This window comes from Branchiostoma belcheri, unplaced genomic scaffold, assembly GCF_001625305.1.
Source record: "Branchiostoma belcheri isolate BF01 breed outbred unplaced genomic scaffold, Haploidv18h27 scaffold91, whole genome shotgun sequence".
In the NCBI taxonomy this organism is placed as follows: Eukaryota; Metazoa; Chordata; class Leptocardii; order Amphioxiformes; family Branchiostomatidae; genus Branchiostoma; species Branchiostoma belcheri.
In genome coordinates, this window is record NW_017804587.1 from 1,202,303 (window position 1) to 1,218,078 (window position 15,776).

The following is a 15,776-nucleotide window of genomic DNA, read 5'->3' on the forward strand; positions in this document are numbered from 1 at the left end:
GCCTGCCCTGTCAATTTCCAGTGAAAAATTTGGCCCAGAGGAAAAATATGTGTTGCTGATGTGCTGCCACTTCTATATAATGTCCTAGATGAAACTTATACAGAAATACTTTTGTCCCTCCAAGATAATTGCTAAGAATTAGTTTAAATTCTCTCCTATTCTATTTACAGAAATCTGAAGAGAGTAGTAGCCATCAAAGGTTCATAGACGAGGGTTGGTTCCACATCATGGCAGACGACAGAGAAGTGCTGAGGGAACTCTGGGATGGACGGCTGCCAATCAAATTTAACCTTGCAGCTGACGAGGTGTCCAGTATGGAGCACCCTGAACCCTGCTATGTGAGTGAAGATATAGTTTTTACTACTGGGGTATACCCTTTCATTCATAATGGTATGAATAGATTCTTTAAATAGATGCTGTACGAACGACAGCAACCTACATCTGTATGTACTAGTACAGTGTAGCTGTACAGAATATACCCCTGGCCGGAATGTACACCCAGGTATATTTTAACCAGGGGTACATGTATTTTTTGGCCTGTTACACTGGGTAGGAAGAATGCCAACAACAATAGTTGGAAGGATGCCAACAACAACACAGGGTATTTCACATTCTTGCAGATTCTTTTAGTTGATGTTGTATTCTGGTAGATGAAAACAACCTACCATATGTACCAGTACAGTGTAACAGTCCAGAATGTAGCCCTGAGCTGCAGTTTATACCCTTACCAGGGGTATATTTTGGCCTGCTACACAGGGTATTTCACTGGAGAAATTAAATAGAACTAGAGCCTGACATGCTATAGCCTGGGTGCCATCTGATTTGTAAAGGCAACCCCTAAAAAATCTTTGGGGTTGCTGTTACAAAATGGATGGCACCCAGGCTAGACATGCTAAACATTCTTATTTGAATGTTTGTTGCCAGCTGCTGGTGCCCAGACAGTCATACTTCCCCCTGGTGGCAGACAAGGTGCAGAGATACTTCCTGAAGTATACGGCTAACTCACAGGGGGAGGAGATGTGGCTGGAGTATGAGGGACAACCTCTCAAATGGTGAGTGTATTCCTCAGTCTTACAGTGTACGTGTAGGTTAATCTTACTGTTAGACACACTTGTTAGAAAGCCACTGTCATGTCAACAATTCAAGATTCATCATTAAGGTTCATCAGTGTTGGAAGTTACAACTTACATGTTTAAAGTTCAAACTTGTCTCAATGGGTCAGTCTATTGACGAAGATCAGAGTGACTGATCAAAAGCTCTAGGCAAGAACTTGTGTTGGAACTAAAGTTGTAACTCTCTCTCTCTCTAGCTAACCATTATGAAGTCTTTGATGAATGAAGTCTGTCATATTTGTCTTTGATGTATAATTATCCTTCTCTCCCCCTGCAGGCACTACCCTATAGGAGTCCTGTTTGATCTGTTTGCCTCCAGTACTATGTTACCATGGAGCCTTGTGGTCCATTTCCAGGTGAGTGAATGTGTGGACTAACGTTAGTTCTTCTGTACTACATGTATGTGGAAACTTTGCATGATGAGATTAAGTTTCAATATTGTGAATGTCTGTAGAAACCTTAAATAGTTTCCTTGTACTCTGTCTCAGTTGATATTCAAAACAGTCTGATATATTAAGCTCAAGGTACCGGTAGTTCTCGGATTGAGTCTCTCCAGTTAGAGGTGTATAGCCAGGGAGGAGACTCAACCAGCCTTTGACAATGAGAAATTGTGTAAGACAGTCAAGAGATGTTGTATGTAGTAAAATGACAGGCTGAATAAAAGTTCTAAACAGGAACTATGCAGCTCCAGATATCTGAAGGGCGACTGCAGTTTGCTAGATGTCAGTTAGCTTGAAGAATGAATCCACTCCACTATATACAGGCTAGAAACGTTAACTTTTTTGTTTCCCCAGAAATTCCCAGAGGATGAGCTCCTGCACTGTCCGGGTAAGGATGCGGTGGAGTCTCACTTCATGTCGTCTGTGAAGGAGGCTGACACGCTGAAGCACCGCGGTCAGGTCATCAACGGCATGCAGAAAAAGGACCACAAACAGCTGTGGATGGGCCTGCAGAATGGTTGGTTTGTTTATTTGTTTGTTTTGCACAACTGGTAAACAACCAATGTGGAAGGGTCACCATGAAAATGGAATCACTGCAAAAGTTAAATGGTCGGGAAACTTGTTTTGTAAAACAAGTAAACCACCTCAAGGCATAACACACCAGTTTTGTACTGTAAGGACAAGCTGTGTAAGACTGTACTGCAAGGTTTGAACCACTATCACCAGGAAGGTCCTCTGCTCTCTCTCCTCAAGGGCTATCCTCAAACACAATTCTGTTGCAGAGTAGTCATATAAAGGAGACAAAAAGTATTTGCAGTGTCATGGATTTGCAATGGAGGGGCCACCTTAAAAAGTCACTACAAAGGTTTCAACAATGAGCGTAGCTTGAAAAAAGATGAATGTGTTCTCTGCATGCCCCTTCTTAAAATTGCATATTTTTCTCTAAATCACAATTTCTTTCTACAATGTACTTTTCAGACAAGTTTGACCAGTTCTGGGCCATCAACCGTCGGCTGATGGAGCACGGGGAGGAGAACTGCTTCAAACACCTGCCGTTCCGCCTGTACCAGCCCGACAAGCCGTGCGTACAGCGGCTCTTCCGACCAATCACAGACGAGGGCGAGCAGAGGCTTCTGGGAGACCTGGTGCGAGAGGTCGCACCCCAAGTTTTTAACACTGAAGGTAAAAATGTTGTCACAAGAAACCAAATCATGAAGAAAAATGTCATACTATACTGAAGAAATATGATACCAGCACTAAAACTAAGTCAGGCAACAAAACCTTTCAATTTCTTCGAACTTGTTTGAAACCAAAATCTTCTCTAACAAGTTGAAAGATTTTGTTGCCTGATTTTTTTCTTACTCTTTATGCTGGTATAGTTTTTATATAGAGAGTTTTTATGTACATATAATAATATGTATCTTGTCCATAGAAGTGGGTGGAGATTGGGTTTCAGTTGATTGACAGGGTTGTGACCTGGTATGCCCTTGGTGGTAGGAAGTGGTATGAGGTTGCCAGGAATGTGTAATAATGTGTTATCGATTCCTCATCATACAATACAGTTACAACAACCTAAAACACTTCCCAGAAGTCTGAAATCTCTGATTTCTTGTTACTTTCTGTTTCAGCAGAGGATGCATCGGGGAGGTGGAAGGTAGTTATCCAAGGTGTGGAGCCCCCCATGGAGACCCCCGTACAGTGGTTGAGTGAACACTTCAGTTACCCGGACAACTTTCTACACATCTGTCTAGTCAACTCACAGTAGCCATGTTAATACTGTACTGTGTATCATGAAATATTTGTGATGGATTTATGTTTGCAATTTTCGTGGTAAGCCCTGATTACAAACTCTTCACTCGATCATGACATCCTTTTTGAATTACTATGATTGTTTCAGTCACAAGCTGAGTGGATCAAACCTTACAGTCCGGTCTTACACAGCTTGTACTTACATGTACTGTAGAAAACTAGTGTGTTACGCCTAAAGGTGGTTTAGCAGTTATGTGACACAAAGACATTCCTTTCCTACTATGAAGTCCTGCAAACTTAAATGAACTTTAATTGAAGCTTATTTGTGTAAATATGAATGCCATGTGTAGTGGTAGAAATATCTGCGTATGGAAGCATAAATATTTATGATATAGGACCAAATGTGATGGAGGGTTTATACTAATGCTCCTTGGTCCAGTGGTGGTTTACTTTATTGTGTCTTGTGGCACATTCATGTGGGGGATCTACACATGTGGATCTTCTAAAAAAACTGAAAAAAATGTCTTACAGGGCAATTTTGTACCAATTAAAGATTGGTACTATGGACTCACGATGCATAGTATGCTCGAGTACATGTGTAATGACAGTGTTAGTTAAATAAAGATATTATCCACAATTTTTTTGTCATAGTGGTTTCAATCAGCTTTACATATATCTTCTCTTTGGAAAAAAAAATGTAGTGTATGTTGTGGAAGATGTCACTTGTCACCTACACTGAAACAATACACACAAGCCAACAGATAACCACCCAAAACAATACTTCCATACCCAGAACAGCAGAAAGATGACCTAAAACCATGTTGATTCCTCACACAAATACTGCAGTTTTAATTTGCTCTGTGTTGCCCATAAAGTGACCATGTAGTATACAAGTGCTAACATGTACAGTACAAAAGCAATGGCATTCAATTTTACAGTATCCATATATTACATAGCCTGGTTACCCATATCCTTAAAGCCAGCAAATAGTCAAAAATTATGAATTAACCAACTTTAAATATCACAATGAAATAATATACTAGTATCTGTTTGAATATTTCTACCATAGGTGATAATCATAATATTGTCTTTTTCCGAACTTATTGGTATTTTCAATAAAAGTACAGCAGCTACCCTATTACATAATATCTTAATATTCATGACTATTACACATTTAGGGTGTATTTACTACTGAGACAATATGCATAGGTAATTAACAGATGATCCTATGAATACATATAAAACCAGCATGTCTATACAACTATTGTATTACATGTACATGAAAATCAACATTCATCAATGAAAATGGTACAATAATTCAGTGTTTGACAATAATTCAGTGTTTGATTTTAATATTACATGATGCTCCCGACAACTATACAAAGATGTAGAGCCAGCATACTCTGGTATATTAAAGCCAATTACACAATCAAGAAGAACAATTCTTCTGTTCTTTACTTTATGTTTACAAACTTTTGATCAAGACTTAACAACATTTTAATTCTTGTGAAACAGATTTTCTACAAGCTTCAAAGCACCACCCAAAACTTCCACTGCTTCTCTTTAGAGCATTACTTCAACATCTATCTCCAATTATCATGATAGATGAAAGGATGAAGAAACAGTGTAAAATTACAGTAATGAACATGTACTGATGTAGACTTAGTTTAAGTGAGGTTTAATCTGACTTGAATTTTCCATATTATAAAATGCACACCACCTATTTCACAAATGTACAAACCATCCATGTATTATATTCCTGGCTTCTTGTTCAGACCTATACAAAAGCGCGCTGAGTATGGGCAAGGCACCAACAGTCTGCAACATGTACATACTCCTATCTAGAACATGTATTCAACACTGTACACATACTGTACTGGAATGTACATAATAACAGCAGAGATTGGGACTTGGAATCACACCATCCACCCTATACCTTTATATATCATAATGTAGCAATACCCCCACTTTGAAATGTAGCAATACCCCCACTTTGAAATGTAGCAATGCCCCCACTTTGAAATGTAGCAATACCCCCACTTTGAAATGTAACAATACTCCCAGTTTGAAATGTAGCAATACCCCCACTTTGAAATGTAGCAATATCCCCACTTTGAAATGTAGCAATACCCCCACTTTGAAATGTAGCAATACCCCCACTTTGAAATGTAGCAATACCCCCACTTTGAAATGTAGCAATGCCCTCACTTTGAAATGTAGCAATATCCCCACTTTGAAATGTAGCAATACCCCCACTTTGAAAAATTGCAACACGTCATTGCCCTGGCCACAAGTCAGTTCAATCAAGGACATTATTCAGAGACCTTGGTTCAATCCATGCAAGTGTTTGAAAATGTTGTAGTTTTGTCTATGAATCCATATGCAGGCCTCCTCCAATAAGTATTACATTGGCGCATTAACTGTGTTACTGTATGAAATTGTAAATTGTAATGAACAATGATCCTTGTTTTCCCCTGTGTAAGATAGTGTCTAGTTAACATTGTACAACTGTATGTTTTTGTCACATCACTAGCCCAAGTTTGACTTCACCGAAATTACATGCTTCCCCCAAATACAAGACTTGTTTGCTTACAAATACATAACTGCATGACATGTATGTGTAGCTTTCATTCCAATATTGTTTATGATTCTTGTAGAATGTCAGACTGAGTTTATAAAAGCCTTAGGCCACACCAATTTAATTTGTTGGTTCTCGGATTTTTCCAGAAAAAATATGAAGCGACTGGGAAAAAAAAAAAAGAGGCGAATCCGAGAACTAACAAATTAAATTGGTGTGGCCTTAAGAAAGCTTTCTAGACAACAAAGTTATTCTAGCTGTAAAGGTAGCTGAAATACAACACTGACTACAGCACAGCAGTGTATTTGTGTGTTTGTCTGTGTCTTTGTAGAGTGGCACCAAATTTAGCATGATTTTAGGCATGGCACAAGCAGTTAAGTACTAGTACTGTATTATACAAATTAAGTTACCAATTCATTTTGATACTAATCATCAATTGATATACATGTACAGCACTTTATGAAAATATTACAAAGCCAAGTCTAGCTAGGAATCAATGTGTAATATTATAGTACAGCCAAGAAGCATTACAATTTGACCCTGTCACCTTGTTTTTTTGTGTCATCAAGTAACATTATTCTTGGATAATCATAAATTCTCATCTTTTCAGATACACCAGATCTTTTTACTCTCATCATAATATATAACAATATTTCAATTACAGTCATAATTGAACAAGTTAAAATAGGTAAAATTTGGGAACTTTTATGACATGTACACCAGTCATGGCTCTTCATGTTTTATAATTCCATTATCTATACACAAAGTTAAGATGATTGTAGAGTTTATTTCCTGCATTAACAGTGCATGGCACATTCAACCCTCTAACTTTGCTCAAGCCAAGGTATATATTTCACCAACTGTAGAGAAATCTCAATATAGAACAGTTAAATTTAGGACGTTCTAGAAAAAGTAGGCGAAGGGTTTTGTTGAAACCATAATCTCCAAGCAGATCCTAGGGTGGCAAAAGACAGTATCAAACTGGCCAGAAAGTATCCATTGGCCAGAGAGGTATTGATACTGTCTTTTGCCACCCTAGGATCTGCTTGGAGATTGTTGAAACCACAGGTCAGCATGTTGTACTTTGTAATTCAAGTTTCCATGTATTAACCTTCTCCCTGCTGCCTAATCCAAAAACCAATACAATCTGGTGCTGGATGGCTACTACACATGAATAGCAGGGTTAAGGTTAAATTGATAAAAACACCGATCTAGTCACCTCAATAAAGGTTGGACATCCAGGTAATGAGATACACAAGGAAATTGTTACTCAAGCAACTGGATAGGTTTTGAAAACTGTCATAAGTTTTACGTAGATCCAGTTAGCCACTGATGAAAACACCTGACAGTTTTCAAAACCTATCCAGTTGCTTGAGTAACAACTTCCTTGTGCAACTAGTCACCTTAATATTTTAGATTTCTTATGTTTTCCCCTTTATGATTTTTTTCTAGAACTGAGCTGTACCCTCCCTGTTTAACTTTAAACACACCTATGAGGGGTGGAACAACTCTCTGTCTTGTTGACCCATGACCTCTTGTTGCACGGCGTTGGCCTGTAATGACCCCACGCTGAGAGTTTGTAAAGCTGCTCCCCCTGTCTGTTGTCCCGAGTTCTGCACCCCGGGCGCGAGACCAGGCACCGCCTGGCTGCTGCGAGGGTTCTCTACCGTCTGCGGTGGCGGAATGTAGTTGTGGATGTTCGTCGGGAGTTTGAATTTCCCCGTCTTCGGCGCCCGTGTCGCTGCATCTCCTGTTGCATTCTGGGATGGCTGTTCCGTTGCGGCGCCAGCGTTGGGTTGGGATGGAGGCTCGGCATTGTGGGATGGCTCTCCTGGTGCATGCTGGGAGCTAGTGCTTGGAGGGGGTCCCCCCTCTTCAGTTGTGGGGGTTCGCTGGGGGGTAGAGGGGCTGGACATGGTGCCGTTCATCTGAGGGGGCGGGTTTTCTTCTTCCTCTCCCGTATCTCTGTAGAGTCGGTACCTACAAGAACAGTACATCAAAGAGCATTCTACTTTTGTTGGTTACATGTTCTCCTACTTTAAAACATCTCATAGATTCTTACAAACTTTATGTGGCTGCTTTCGTGAATAGTCTTAACAAATGGTTTGTTGTTCAGTGGTGCAATTTCTAGTTTTGCATAGCAAATGTTCACCTTGTGTAATGAGACAAGAAGGACTGAGAGTGCAGCTTTACAAAAGGTTTTTCTAGCCTTGATTTTTCCTCAGAATATTTGGATGCATCACATTTTACAATCCACTTCTTTATCATGTAGAGGAACATTTTATGCTTGCACCATATGACAGAAATACTGTCTCCTCCACCACTTATTATGAGATTGACAGCAGGATAGAAAAAGAGAGAAAGTCAGCAGTAACTGTTGTGAAATTGAGATGTACACCGATATGACTGCCACCTACCCAGCCTCATCCAAGGATGGCAGGTCATGGGTTCTATTCCCACATCCAGCAGCAAGGTTTAATGGGAAATATTTGGATTCAGACTATGTCCCATAGTTCTTTGTAAGCTTATTTTTTGCTTGGTTGATCCAATTGAAGATGTTTTTTTTTCTGTACTGGTTTGTTTCAGGCTACTTCTGGTGTCATTGACAACAATATTTTTTTACATTTCTTGGAAAAAGTGTTATGAATCCTTATATTGCAGTAACCTCATGCATAAACTTTTCATGCAGGTGCTTGTATAATGATTCTTTTCATTTCTTATTGCATGATTAGAAAAATGGTACTTCTCAAGTGGCTTAAGACTTAACTTGTTCCAATAATTCTAATTTGGTGAAATATTCTTTTACAAGTTAGGTTGTTAAGTTTCTTACAAAAGCCACCTGAAAATCTTCGAGGATGAATGATGCAAAATGACCGCAGAAAAAACAAGCTTTTCGTAAAGAATTATGGTGCATAGTCTGGCAACATGCGAACAACTGAGACACTGTTAGGTGTGTTACGCATATGTAACATTCATACGCATCATTGTAGCATAAGTTGCAGATGTCATGAAGACTTATGACTTAAGTTACATAAAACATGTAGATTAAGTACAGCCATGGTAACCTCATTATGCAAGCATCTCAAAAATCATCTCGTATATTGTGAAAAGGCAGAAGCTTAAAATAGCCCAACAAATCTTTCTGTGCTATTCACGATAAGTCAGCAATATCCAAGTAATGGTTCTTATTTTAGAATTACAGTACAATAAATCAGACCTACCTAAATCCATTTTCGTCCACGTATTCTTCATTCTCGTCGTCAGAGTCGATGTCAGGTGCAACAAACACCACCTCCAGGGTGATCTCTCCAGTCTGGGGAGGGGGGCAGGGGGGTTACAGTCATGGACATGTGATAACACTGAATGAATTCAATAATCAATAGTGTAAGCTAGACTTGATGATTCTAAACGCCTTTGTAAGAGTTTATAGCTATACATATGAAATCTAAACCTCCAAAAAATGTTTAACAAATGTATGCATACTGTTAACTGTAAAATTCTGATATGCTATAATGGTGAGTACACCGATGCAACAGCCAAGAGTGTTCTCCTTGCATTCAGTAGGTTGTGAGTTTGATCCCCAGCCGAGTCATACCTCACTCACTCACTCTCACTCACTCACTCTCTCTCACTCACTCAGCACCACACTGCATGCTCCATGGAGTGTAGCACGTCTCCAAGTTGTCTTACCATAGACCTTAAAAATGGTACATACTGCACCGCAGGAGCGGGAAGGCACTAAAAAGCCATTAAATACAGTGCTCTGTCTGTGTCTTTTGTAAAAGAGAACATTTTTTGCTGAAAGCCCTACTGTATTACCTGTTGTGAGAGGATGCCGACAGCCTCCTGGTGTTTAGCGTTCCTGAGGTCCACCCCGTTGACGGCGATAATGGCATCTCCCACGAACAGGTTCCTGCAGCGCTCTGCCGGCTGTCCCTCGTGGATCTCTGATATCAGGATGGGGACACCGTGTTCTCTGCCGCCCTGTACAACCAAGGTCAAGTTCGGGTCATTCCTTTCCTAGGTTGTAGGTCTCCTAGGTTTTTAGACCAGTCTCATACAGCACGTCGGCAGAATGTACTGCACCCGTGATGTATTGTGCATAGCGCTCCTGCTGAATGTCTCAAAATTCAGGCAAAATTCTGATGCAACGTTGACCAAACATCCAACGAAAACCAAAAAAATGTGGGTTTTGTGCCGGTACAGTACATGTCCTGCCAATGTGCTATATCATAATTTCTTGAAGTATAACAGGCAGGAAAAAGTGAGACTTGTTTACAAATTGAGATACATTTATGTATGTATGTATGTGTAAAAATAAAGGAAAGTACATCTCTACAAAAGCATATTCTTAAGTGAGAGGATTTCCTACTAATCCATTCTTGGGTTAAATAAATTTCACAATAAACACCCCAATAAGTAAAACGTAACAGTCTGACAATTCACAATGGCGAGGGTAAGTTTTGTGAAAAATAGACCCTACCATTCCATCCTAGGGGTGTTCAGTACTTACAGTGATGGATATCCCGAGTCCCTCCTCCGGTTCCTTCATGAGTTTGATGGTCCTGACGTCTCCGATGCCCTGGGTACGCCGCAGGTGCTGTGGGTCCTGGGGATAAAACAGCACTGGATATCTTAAGTATGCTGTCCTGTCATTTTTTAATACTTCTTTGGGTTCTTCCATCCATGTGCAGGTAAATTTGGAGCTGTGCAGGTATTTCTGATATCTACCTGAACCTTTACTTAGCCCTGTACTGGGTTCATATGTACATTCAATCATGTTTATGTAGTGTTTTGCTATATTGACTGTTGCCACCTATTAAGTATATTAAGAAATAATGGCAATGGTTTTTGAACAGTATTTACTATGATCCATACTTCCTAAATTCTGAGTGGTGTGGGAAAAATTTGTCCGGTGCAGGTGAAGTTTTTGACTTCTCTGGCCTTCTGGACAACTTAAGATGAAGACTACTAGCTTGACGCAGGCTACTCATGAGAAGATGAGAGGACCTCAACAAGTACAGGTATGTATATCCTGACTCACATGCCCAGGCGGTGCTGGTAGCTGGCGTAGCGGGCTGTGTCGGCCGCGGCAGGCCCGGATAACCGTCTTGTGCCTGTGGAGGTGAATCTCTGCCTCCAGCTGGTTCCACAGTTTGTCGTGTTCCGCACCCTTCATGTCACGGCCAAGCAACTGGATCTGCTGGATTCTGCAAGAAGAGAAAACAGTGGAAAAGGTGTTTATACGTAAGTTTGGAGGACTAAAAATTACTTGCATTATACTACAAATAGAAATCAGCTGGTTCCACAGTTTGTCGTGTTCAGCACCCTTCATGTCACGGCCAAGCAACTGGATCTGCTGGATTCTGGGGGAACAGAGGTCGTTGGAAAAGGTGTTTTTGGACAAAGGTTAATTAAACTGTTGTGGAGAGTCCATAATAACTGTAAGGATTTAAACCGACGCACCAATACACGATACACGGTAAAAGCATGGAAGATTTCAGTTAAAAGGTCAACACCCTCATCCAGTCATCTGACCTGTGTTGCCCTTTTAACGTCTTGGTCAAGTGACTACCCTAGTCAGTACTTGAAGAAAGATGGTGGATGCCGTCTGAAAGCTTCTATGCTTTTACCGTAGTAAATTGGGTGTATCAGTTGAAATCATTCCTGTTATTGTGTTTATAGATGTACTAACTATATAATCTCAGCATGTCTTTCAGGCCTAAATGACTGAAAAATCTCATGATCAGACAGACATTTTAAAAGCTCATGCACCCTAGTGGCAGGACATGGTACTGCAACACCCACCTGCCAGCCAGTTCCTTGTCCAGGTACTTGGCAGCTGGCTATATTATACTGACTTGTTACATCCAACCTTTGTATATCTAACTGTAAGTGTTGCTTGAAGCTATCCAGTGATCATGCCCCTACTGTACATGGTGGCAGCCCGTTCTACTCTGCGATAGTTCTAGGAAAATCCTACAGCACCCACCTGCCAGCCAGTTCCTTATCCAGGTACTTGGCAGCGAGCCTTGCACCGTAGACCTCGGACTGTAGAGCATGGATCTGTTGGCGTAGCTCGATGTTCTCCTTCCGAAGCTCCTTCACTTCTGCCTCCAGGTTAGCCTCCTTCATCGCATCATTCTTAAACTGCTCCATCTCACTTTCCTGTAAGCATAAAAGTTAATACCACCTGAATCAATGTTTTGTCGGTAAAGGTTATAAGATACGCCAAAAACAGTTACTCAGGCAACTGGATATGATGACATGAATCCTGAGTAACTGTTTTTTCGATGAACCAATGTTTGTCACAACAAAATTGTTCAGAGGGAGCAGGAAAAGATTAATGGATATATGTAGACCACATACAGAAAAAGTATGAAGCACTAAATGTTGTATTTGGGAATTTTTCATGGAAAACTTCCAATGGAAAACAGAAATCAGAGATTTCAAACATTCCTGAATTCCCCTGTCAACCACCATATTCCTGCTGGCCTTCTGAGACCTTTACGTTCACCCCATTTCCTGTCTCTTACCTCTTGAGCTCCTGTCATTCTGCCTGTCAATCTTCTACCCACATGCTGTCAACCTACTCTGATACACACACAAACCCACCGCTGATCCACCCAAAACAATACTTCTGTACCCGGAAGTAACTAGATACAAGTGAAGATTTTAGAAGGCTGGCAAGCTTAAGCTTATTTGGTGGAATTAGATGATACAGAACCCAAGAAATAAGACATCCTTGATTTACAACTTCATATGAAGATGTGACCTTCACCCTTTAACCTTTCACCTCTACTTTAAGGCCACACCCACCAGGCTGGCCAAAAACAGCAGAGCGTCTGATTGGTCAGCCCGATCAGCTGACTTCCTCTGAACCTCCTCCTGAATATCATGGAACTGCAAGGTCAAATTAGAGAATTTTGAAGGTCAGAGTTTTGTCCAGGTCGATGGTTCTCCCTTTTACTGGCAGCATTTGGAAATTGTGTCTACAGGAAGTAGGTATTCCGTCTGAATGCCTTGCCAGCCTCGTAAAATCTACACTTCTTTGAGCTTTTCATTTTACTCGAATTCCCAGGTGAGCAAGAAAAGAAGGACAGCTACAAAACTCTTTAGGCAAAAATTGGAAAACAATTCAATATGCTGAGAATTGTTAAGAAAACAAGAGGCTAAATGTTATGTTTCTGATTACCCCCTTCGAGATGTTAAAATGGAACAGTCCATGTGATATTCATCATAAGTAATTGGAAGTGGAAGCTTTTACATGATACAGTTATACTATTAATGCTATTATAGCACATGTATTTTACATGATACTGCATTATTTATACACAGCCTTGGAAGCCAACCATGATAAATTTGCTTGACAACATTTGAATGGTCTCATGGGAACATTCTCTACTACTGTACATCATGAAACTTTTGCAATTTCAAGGGGGTTTTCATATAATCTCCAAGCAGATCATACAGTGGCAAGGGAGTGTGCATTGGCCAGAGGAGTGTCCAATAGCCTTCGGATTAGTTTTCACAGTATTTCGAATTTGTGGTAGTACAGTAGTCATAGCATACAAGGAAGCAATTGCTAGCTGTATTAGGAATTCAGTGGAAAAGTCACTACAAAAAAACATGAAAATAAAACCAGTCTGCTAATGTTTCACCGTTTATAGTAGTCTTTGTTGCCTGGGTGCCATTCTTTTAGTAACGAAAATAAAACTACCGCTAATTTTTCACAATTTACAACTTACATTGTAGCCTGGGTGCCAATTGTATTGTAACGAAAATAAAGCCACTGACATTTATTCATAATTTACAGTACTTTGTAGTAGCCTGGGTGCCATCCTTTTGTATGGGTTAGCAAGTGATCATGAAAGAAGCCCTGCTACAAAATGGATGGCACCCAGGCTAACTTTGTGGCCCACTCCTCACCAGTTTGGCCTTGATGGCGTCCGAGTCGACGTGGACACCTGACTTGGAGTGCAGCTGCAGCTGTACAGCATGCAGCTGAAGCAGCTGGTTGTGTAGCTCCTTCTCTAGGATAGACTTGGTGGCACGGACTTCACACAGGTCTGAACGCAGGTCTACTAGCTGGGCCTGTGAAGGAGAAACATCATGGAAAATTTAAACACTTAGAAAACTCACTGAACTGTAGCTGAGGCAACAGATGTCAGTGTGGACCTAAAAAAAAATCCTGGGGGGAGTGTGTCAGGAAGGACATTATGAGAGTGCAGCCTAAAGCCAGTGTGGACTTGCTTGATAGAGTGGATTGAAAACATGGTGCTAGAAGACTACAAAACATTGACTAGCTGACTGCTGCCCACCCCTGTGTTAGGGACCTCCACAGCAGTATAATCAAAGACTGGATACAACTACATTAACCTGACTAATAGAAAGGCTAGTAGACAGGTTAATGATGTAGTTGAAATGTTTGTAAAACTGCTATAATGCTCATGAAACATTTGTGTATGCTCTAAAAATCCATTTTCATGTTGCAAAATAGGTTTATCGTCCAAGAAACCACTTAAGTGTTCAGCATCCAGTGTGGAATAAACCACAAAATTGATGGTCACATTTTACAGTTACCACACACATGGCGGCATACTGTATATGCCGGTACATGTTGACATTCACGCAAGCCTACAATTTACAAATCAATCTTAGGCCACACCAATTTAATTTCTTGGTTACTTGGTGGGATTCGCCCGCTTCGTTTTTTTCTGATTTGAAAATAAAAATTCAGAATCAACTGCAAAATGCTTATATTTTGCCCTGAACAGTTGAAAACAGTCCTTTTCTTCCTAGTTGTTAGTTATTCCATCTTCCAATGCAGTGGTATCATTAAAAGTTCAAAATTCATTGTTTAAATTTTGAACCAGCCTGGTGTGTTGACTTCATGGCTCCTATCGTACCATTTTGGGCCATAATACGATGCCTAGGCTTGTTTTTATTTATTTTTTTTTTCGCCCGCCCGCTCCATTATTTTTCTAGAAAAATCCGTTAAACCAAGAAATTAAATTGGTGTGGCCTTATGTTCTGAAAACAAAGCACACTATTTACTTATTGATTTTGAAAAGGCAAGGCTATCAGAACTCATCACTTGTACATAGAGCTGTGTACCGGTACGCAGTACCGATACTGTACCGGAAAAATTGATTAGGTACAGGTCCAAAATACCTAATCCCTCAGTACCGGTACTGTACCTAAACAATTTCACACCAATTTTATGCCTATTTGTGACCTCAAATGTGTAAATAGCTGGTCCACAATGGGTCCCTGTGTAAGGACAGTGTGTTCATGAAAACAAAAACAACTTAGTTTTGCCTATATTTTATCTGAGCATTCGCCATAAACAAAGAATAAACCTTAACTATCAAGTTTATTTATGTTTTTTTGTTATTGAAGGAGTTCAGAAGAGCATATAAATTGGTCGAATTGTTCAGGTACAGGTTCAGGTCCGGACCTGTACCTAAACCTGTGTACCTGTACCTGTACCTAAAATTTGTTTAGGTACACAGCTCTACTTGTACATATTAAGACTGTCTGTCGGGTCCCTGAGCGTTCATGATGGTTATTGAGCGAGATGGATTTCCCAGCTTGCACACCGGAGATACCGCAAAATCCCCGCCGAAATCAATATCGACCAAGACTCGGCATAACGTACTTATTTGTAAGGCCTCCGATCAGGGCTGATTTGGTCGTAATGGCTGCCATGAAAATATTTCTGCAACTGTTTGGTTTGTTATTTTAAGGCTGTTGTGATATTATCTGTGATTCAATGTTGGGCGTTCTAACTTAATATTTGTACCCTATACTGTATTGAAATGTATAAACCTATACTAGCATTGAAATGTGTATATATATATATATATATATATATATATATATATATATATAGTA

General features: G+C 40.2%; 2 protein-coding genes across 3 annotated transcripts in view; one reads left to right on the plus strand and one right to left on the minus strand.

Annotated features, from left to right (window-relative positions):
* Window positions 1-182: 182 nt before the first annotated feature.
* LOC109488116 (autophagy protein 5-like) lies at window positions 183-5,473 on the plus strand. Of its 2 annotated transcripts, none has more exons than XM_019792278.1 (6): window positions 183-338; window positions 925-1,052; window positions 1,390-1,468; window positions 1,907-2,069; window positions 2,531-2,734; window positions 3,181-5,473. In XM_019792278.1, exons 1-6 carry the CDS (start codon window positions 228-230, stop codon window positions 3,315-3,317), a joined length of 822 nt encoding a protein of 273 aa, XP_019647837.1. In that variant the 5' UTR covers window positions 183-227; the 3' UTR covers window positions 3,318-5,473. The 2 variants fall into 2 exon arrangements, with proteins under 2 accessions (XP_019647837.1, XP_019647838.1); XM_019792279.1 differs by having other exon boundaries at window positions 184-338; window positions 3,184-5,473.
* A 635-nt stretch (window positions 5,474-6,108) lies between these two features.
* The window catches only part of LOC109488117 (Golgi-associated PDZ and coiled-coil motif-containing protein-like), a 16,363-nt gene continuing 6,695 nt past the window's right edge, over window positions 6,109-15,776 (minus strand). Inside the window, exons 2-8 of the mRNA XM_019792280.1 lie at window positions 13,809-13,973; window positions 11,872-12,047; window positions 10,924-11,089; window positions 10,393-10,488; window positions 9,699-9,863; window positions 9,101-9,192; window positions 6,109-7,859 (exon numbers count right to left, since the gene is read on the minus strand). Coding sequence (XP_019647839.1) covers window positions 7,370-7,859; window positions 9,101-9,192; window positions 9,699-9,863; window positions 10,393-10,488; window positions 10,924-11,089; window positions 11,872-12,047; window positions 13,809-13,973 — 1,350 coding nt within the window. The 3' untranslated portion in view covers window positions 6,109-7,369. The remainder of the gene's footprint in view (window positions 7,860-9,100; window positions 9,193-9,698; window positions 9,864-10,392; window positions 10,489-10,923; window positions 11,090-11,871; window positions 12,048-13,808; window positions 13,974-15,776) is intronic.

What these genes read in the sequence shown, in the direction of transcription:
- LOC109488116 (XM_019792278.1), top strand. Translation starts at nt 228, where the DNA reads ATGGCAGACGACAGAGAAGTGCTGAGGGAACTCTGGGATGGACGGCTG. An exon ending in GAGGGACAACCTCTCAAATG is followed by an intron (nt 1,053 to 1,389) that starts GTGAGTGTATTC and finishes CTCCCCCTGCAG; the next exon opens with GCACTACCCTATAGGAGTCC. An exon ending in CCAAGTTTTTAACACTGAAG is followed by an intron (nt 2,735 to 3,180) that starts GTAAAAATGTTG and finishes TTTCTGTTTCAG; the next exon opens with CAGAGGATGCATCGGGGAGG.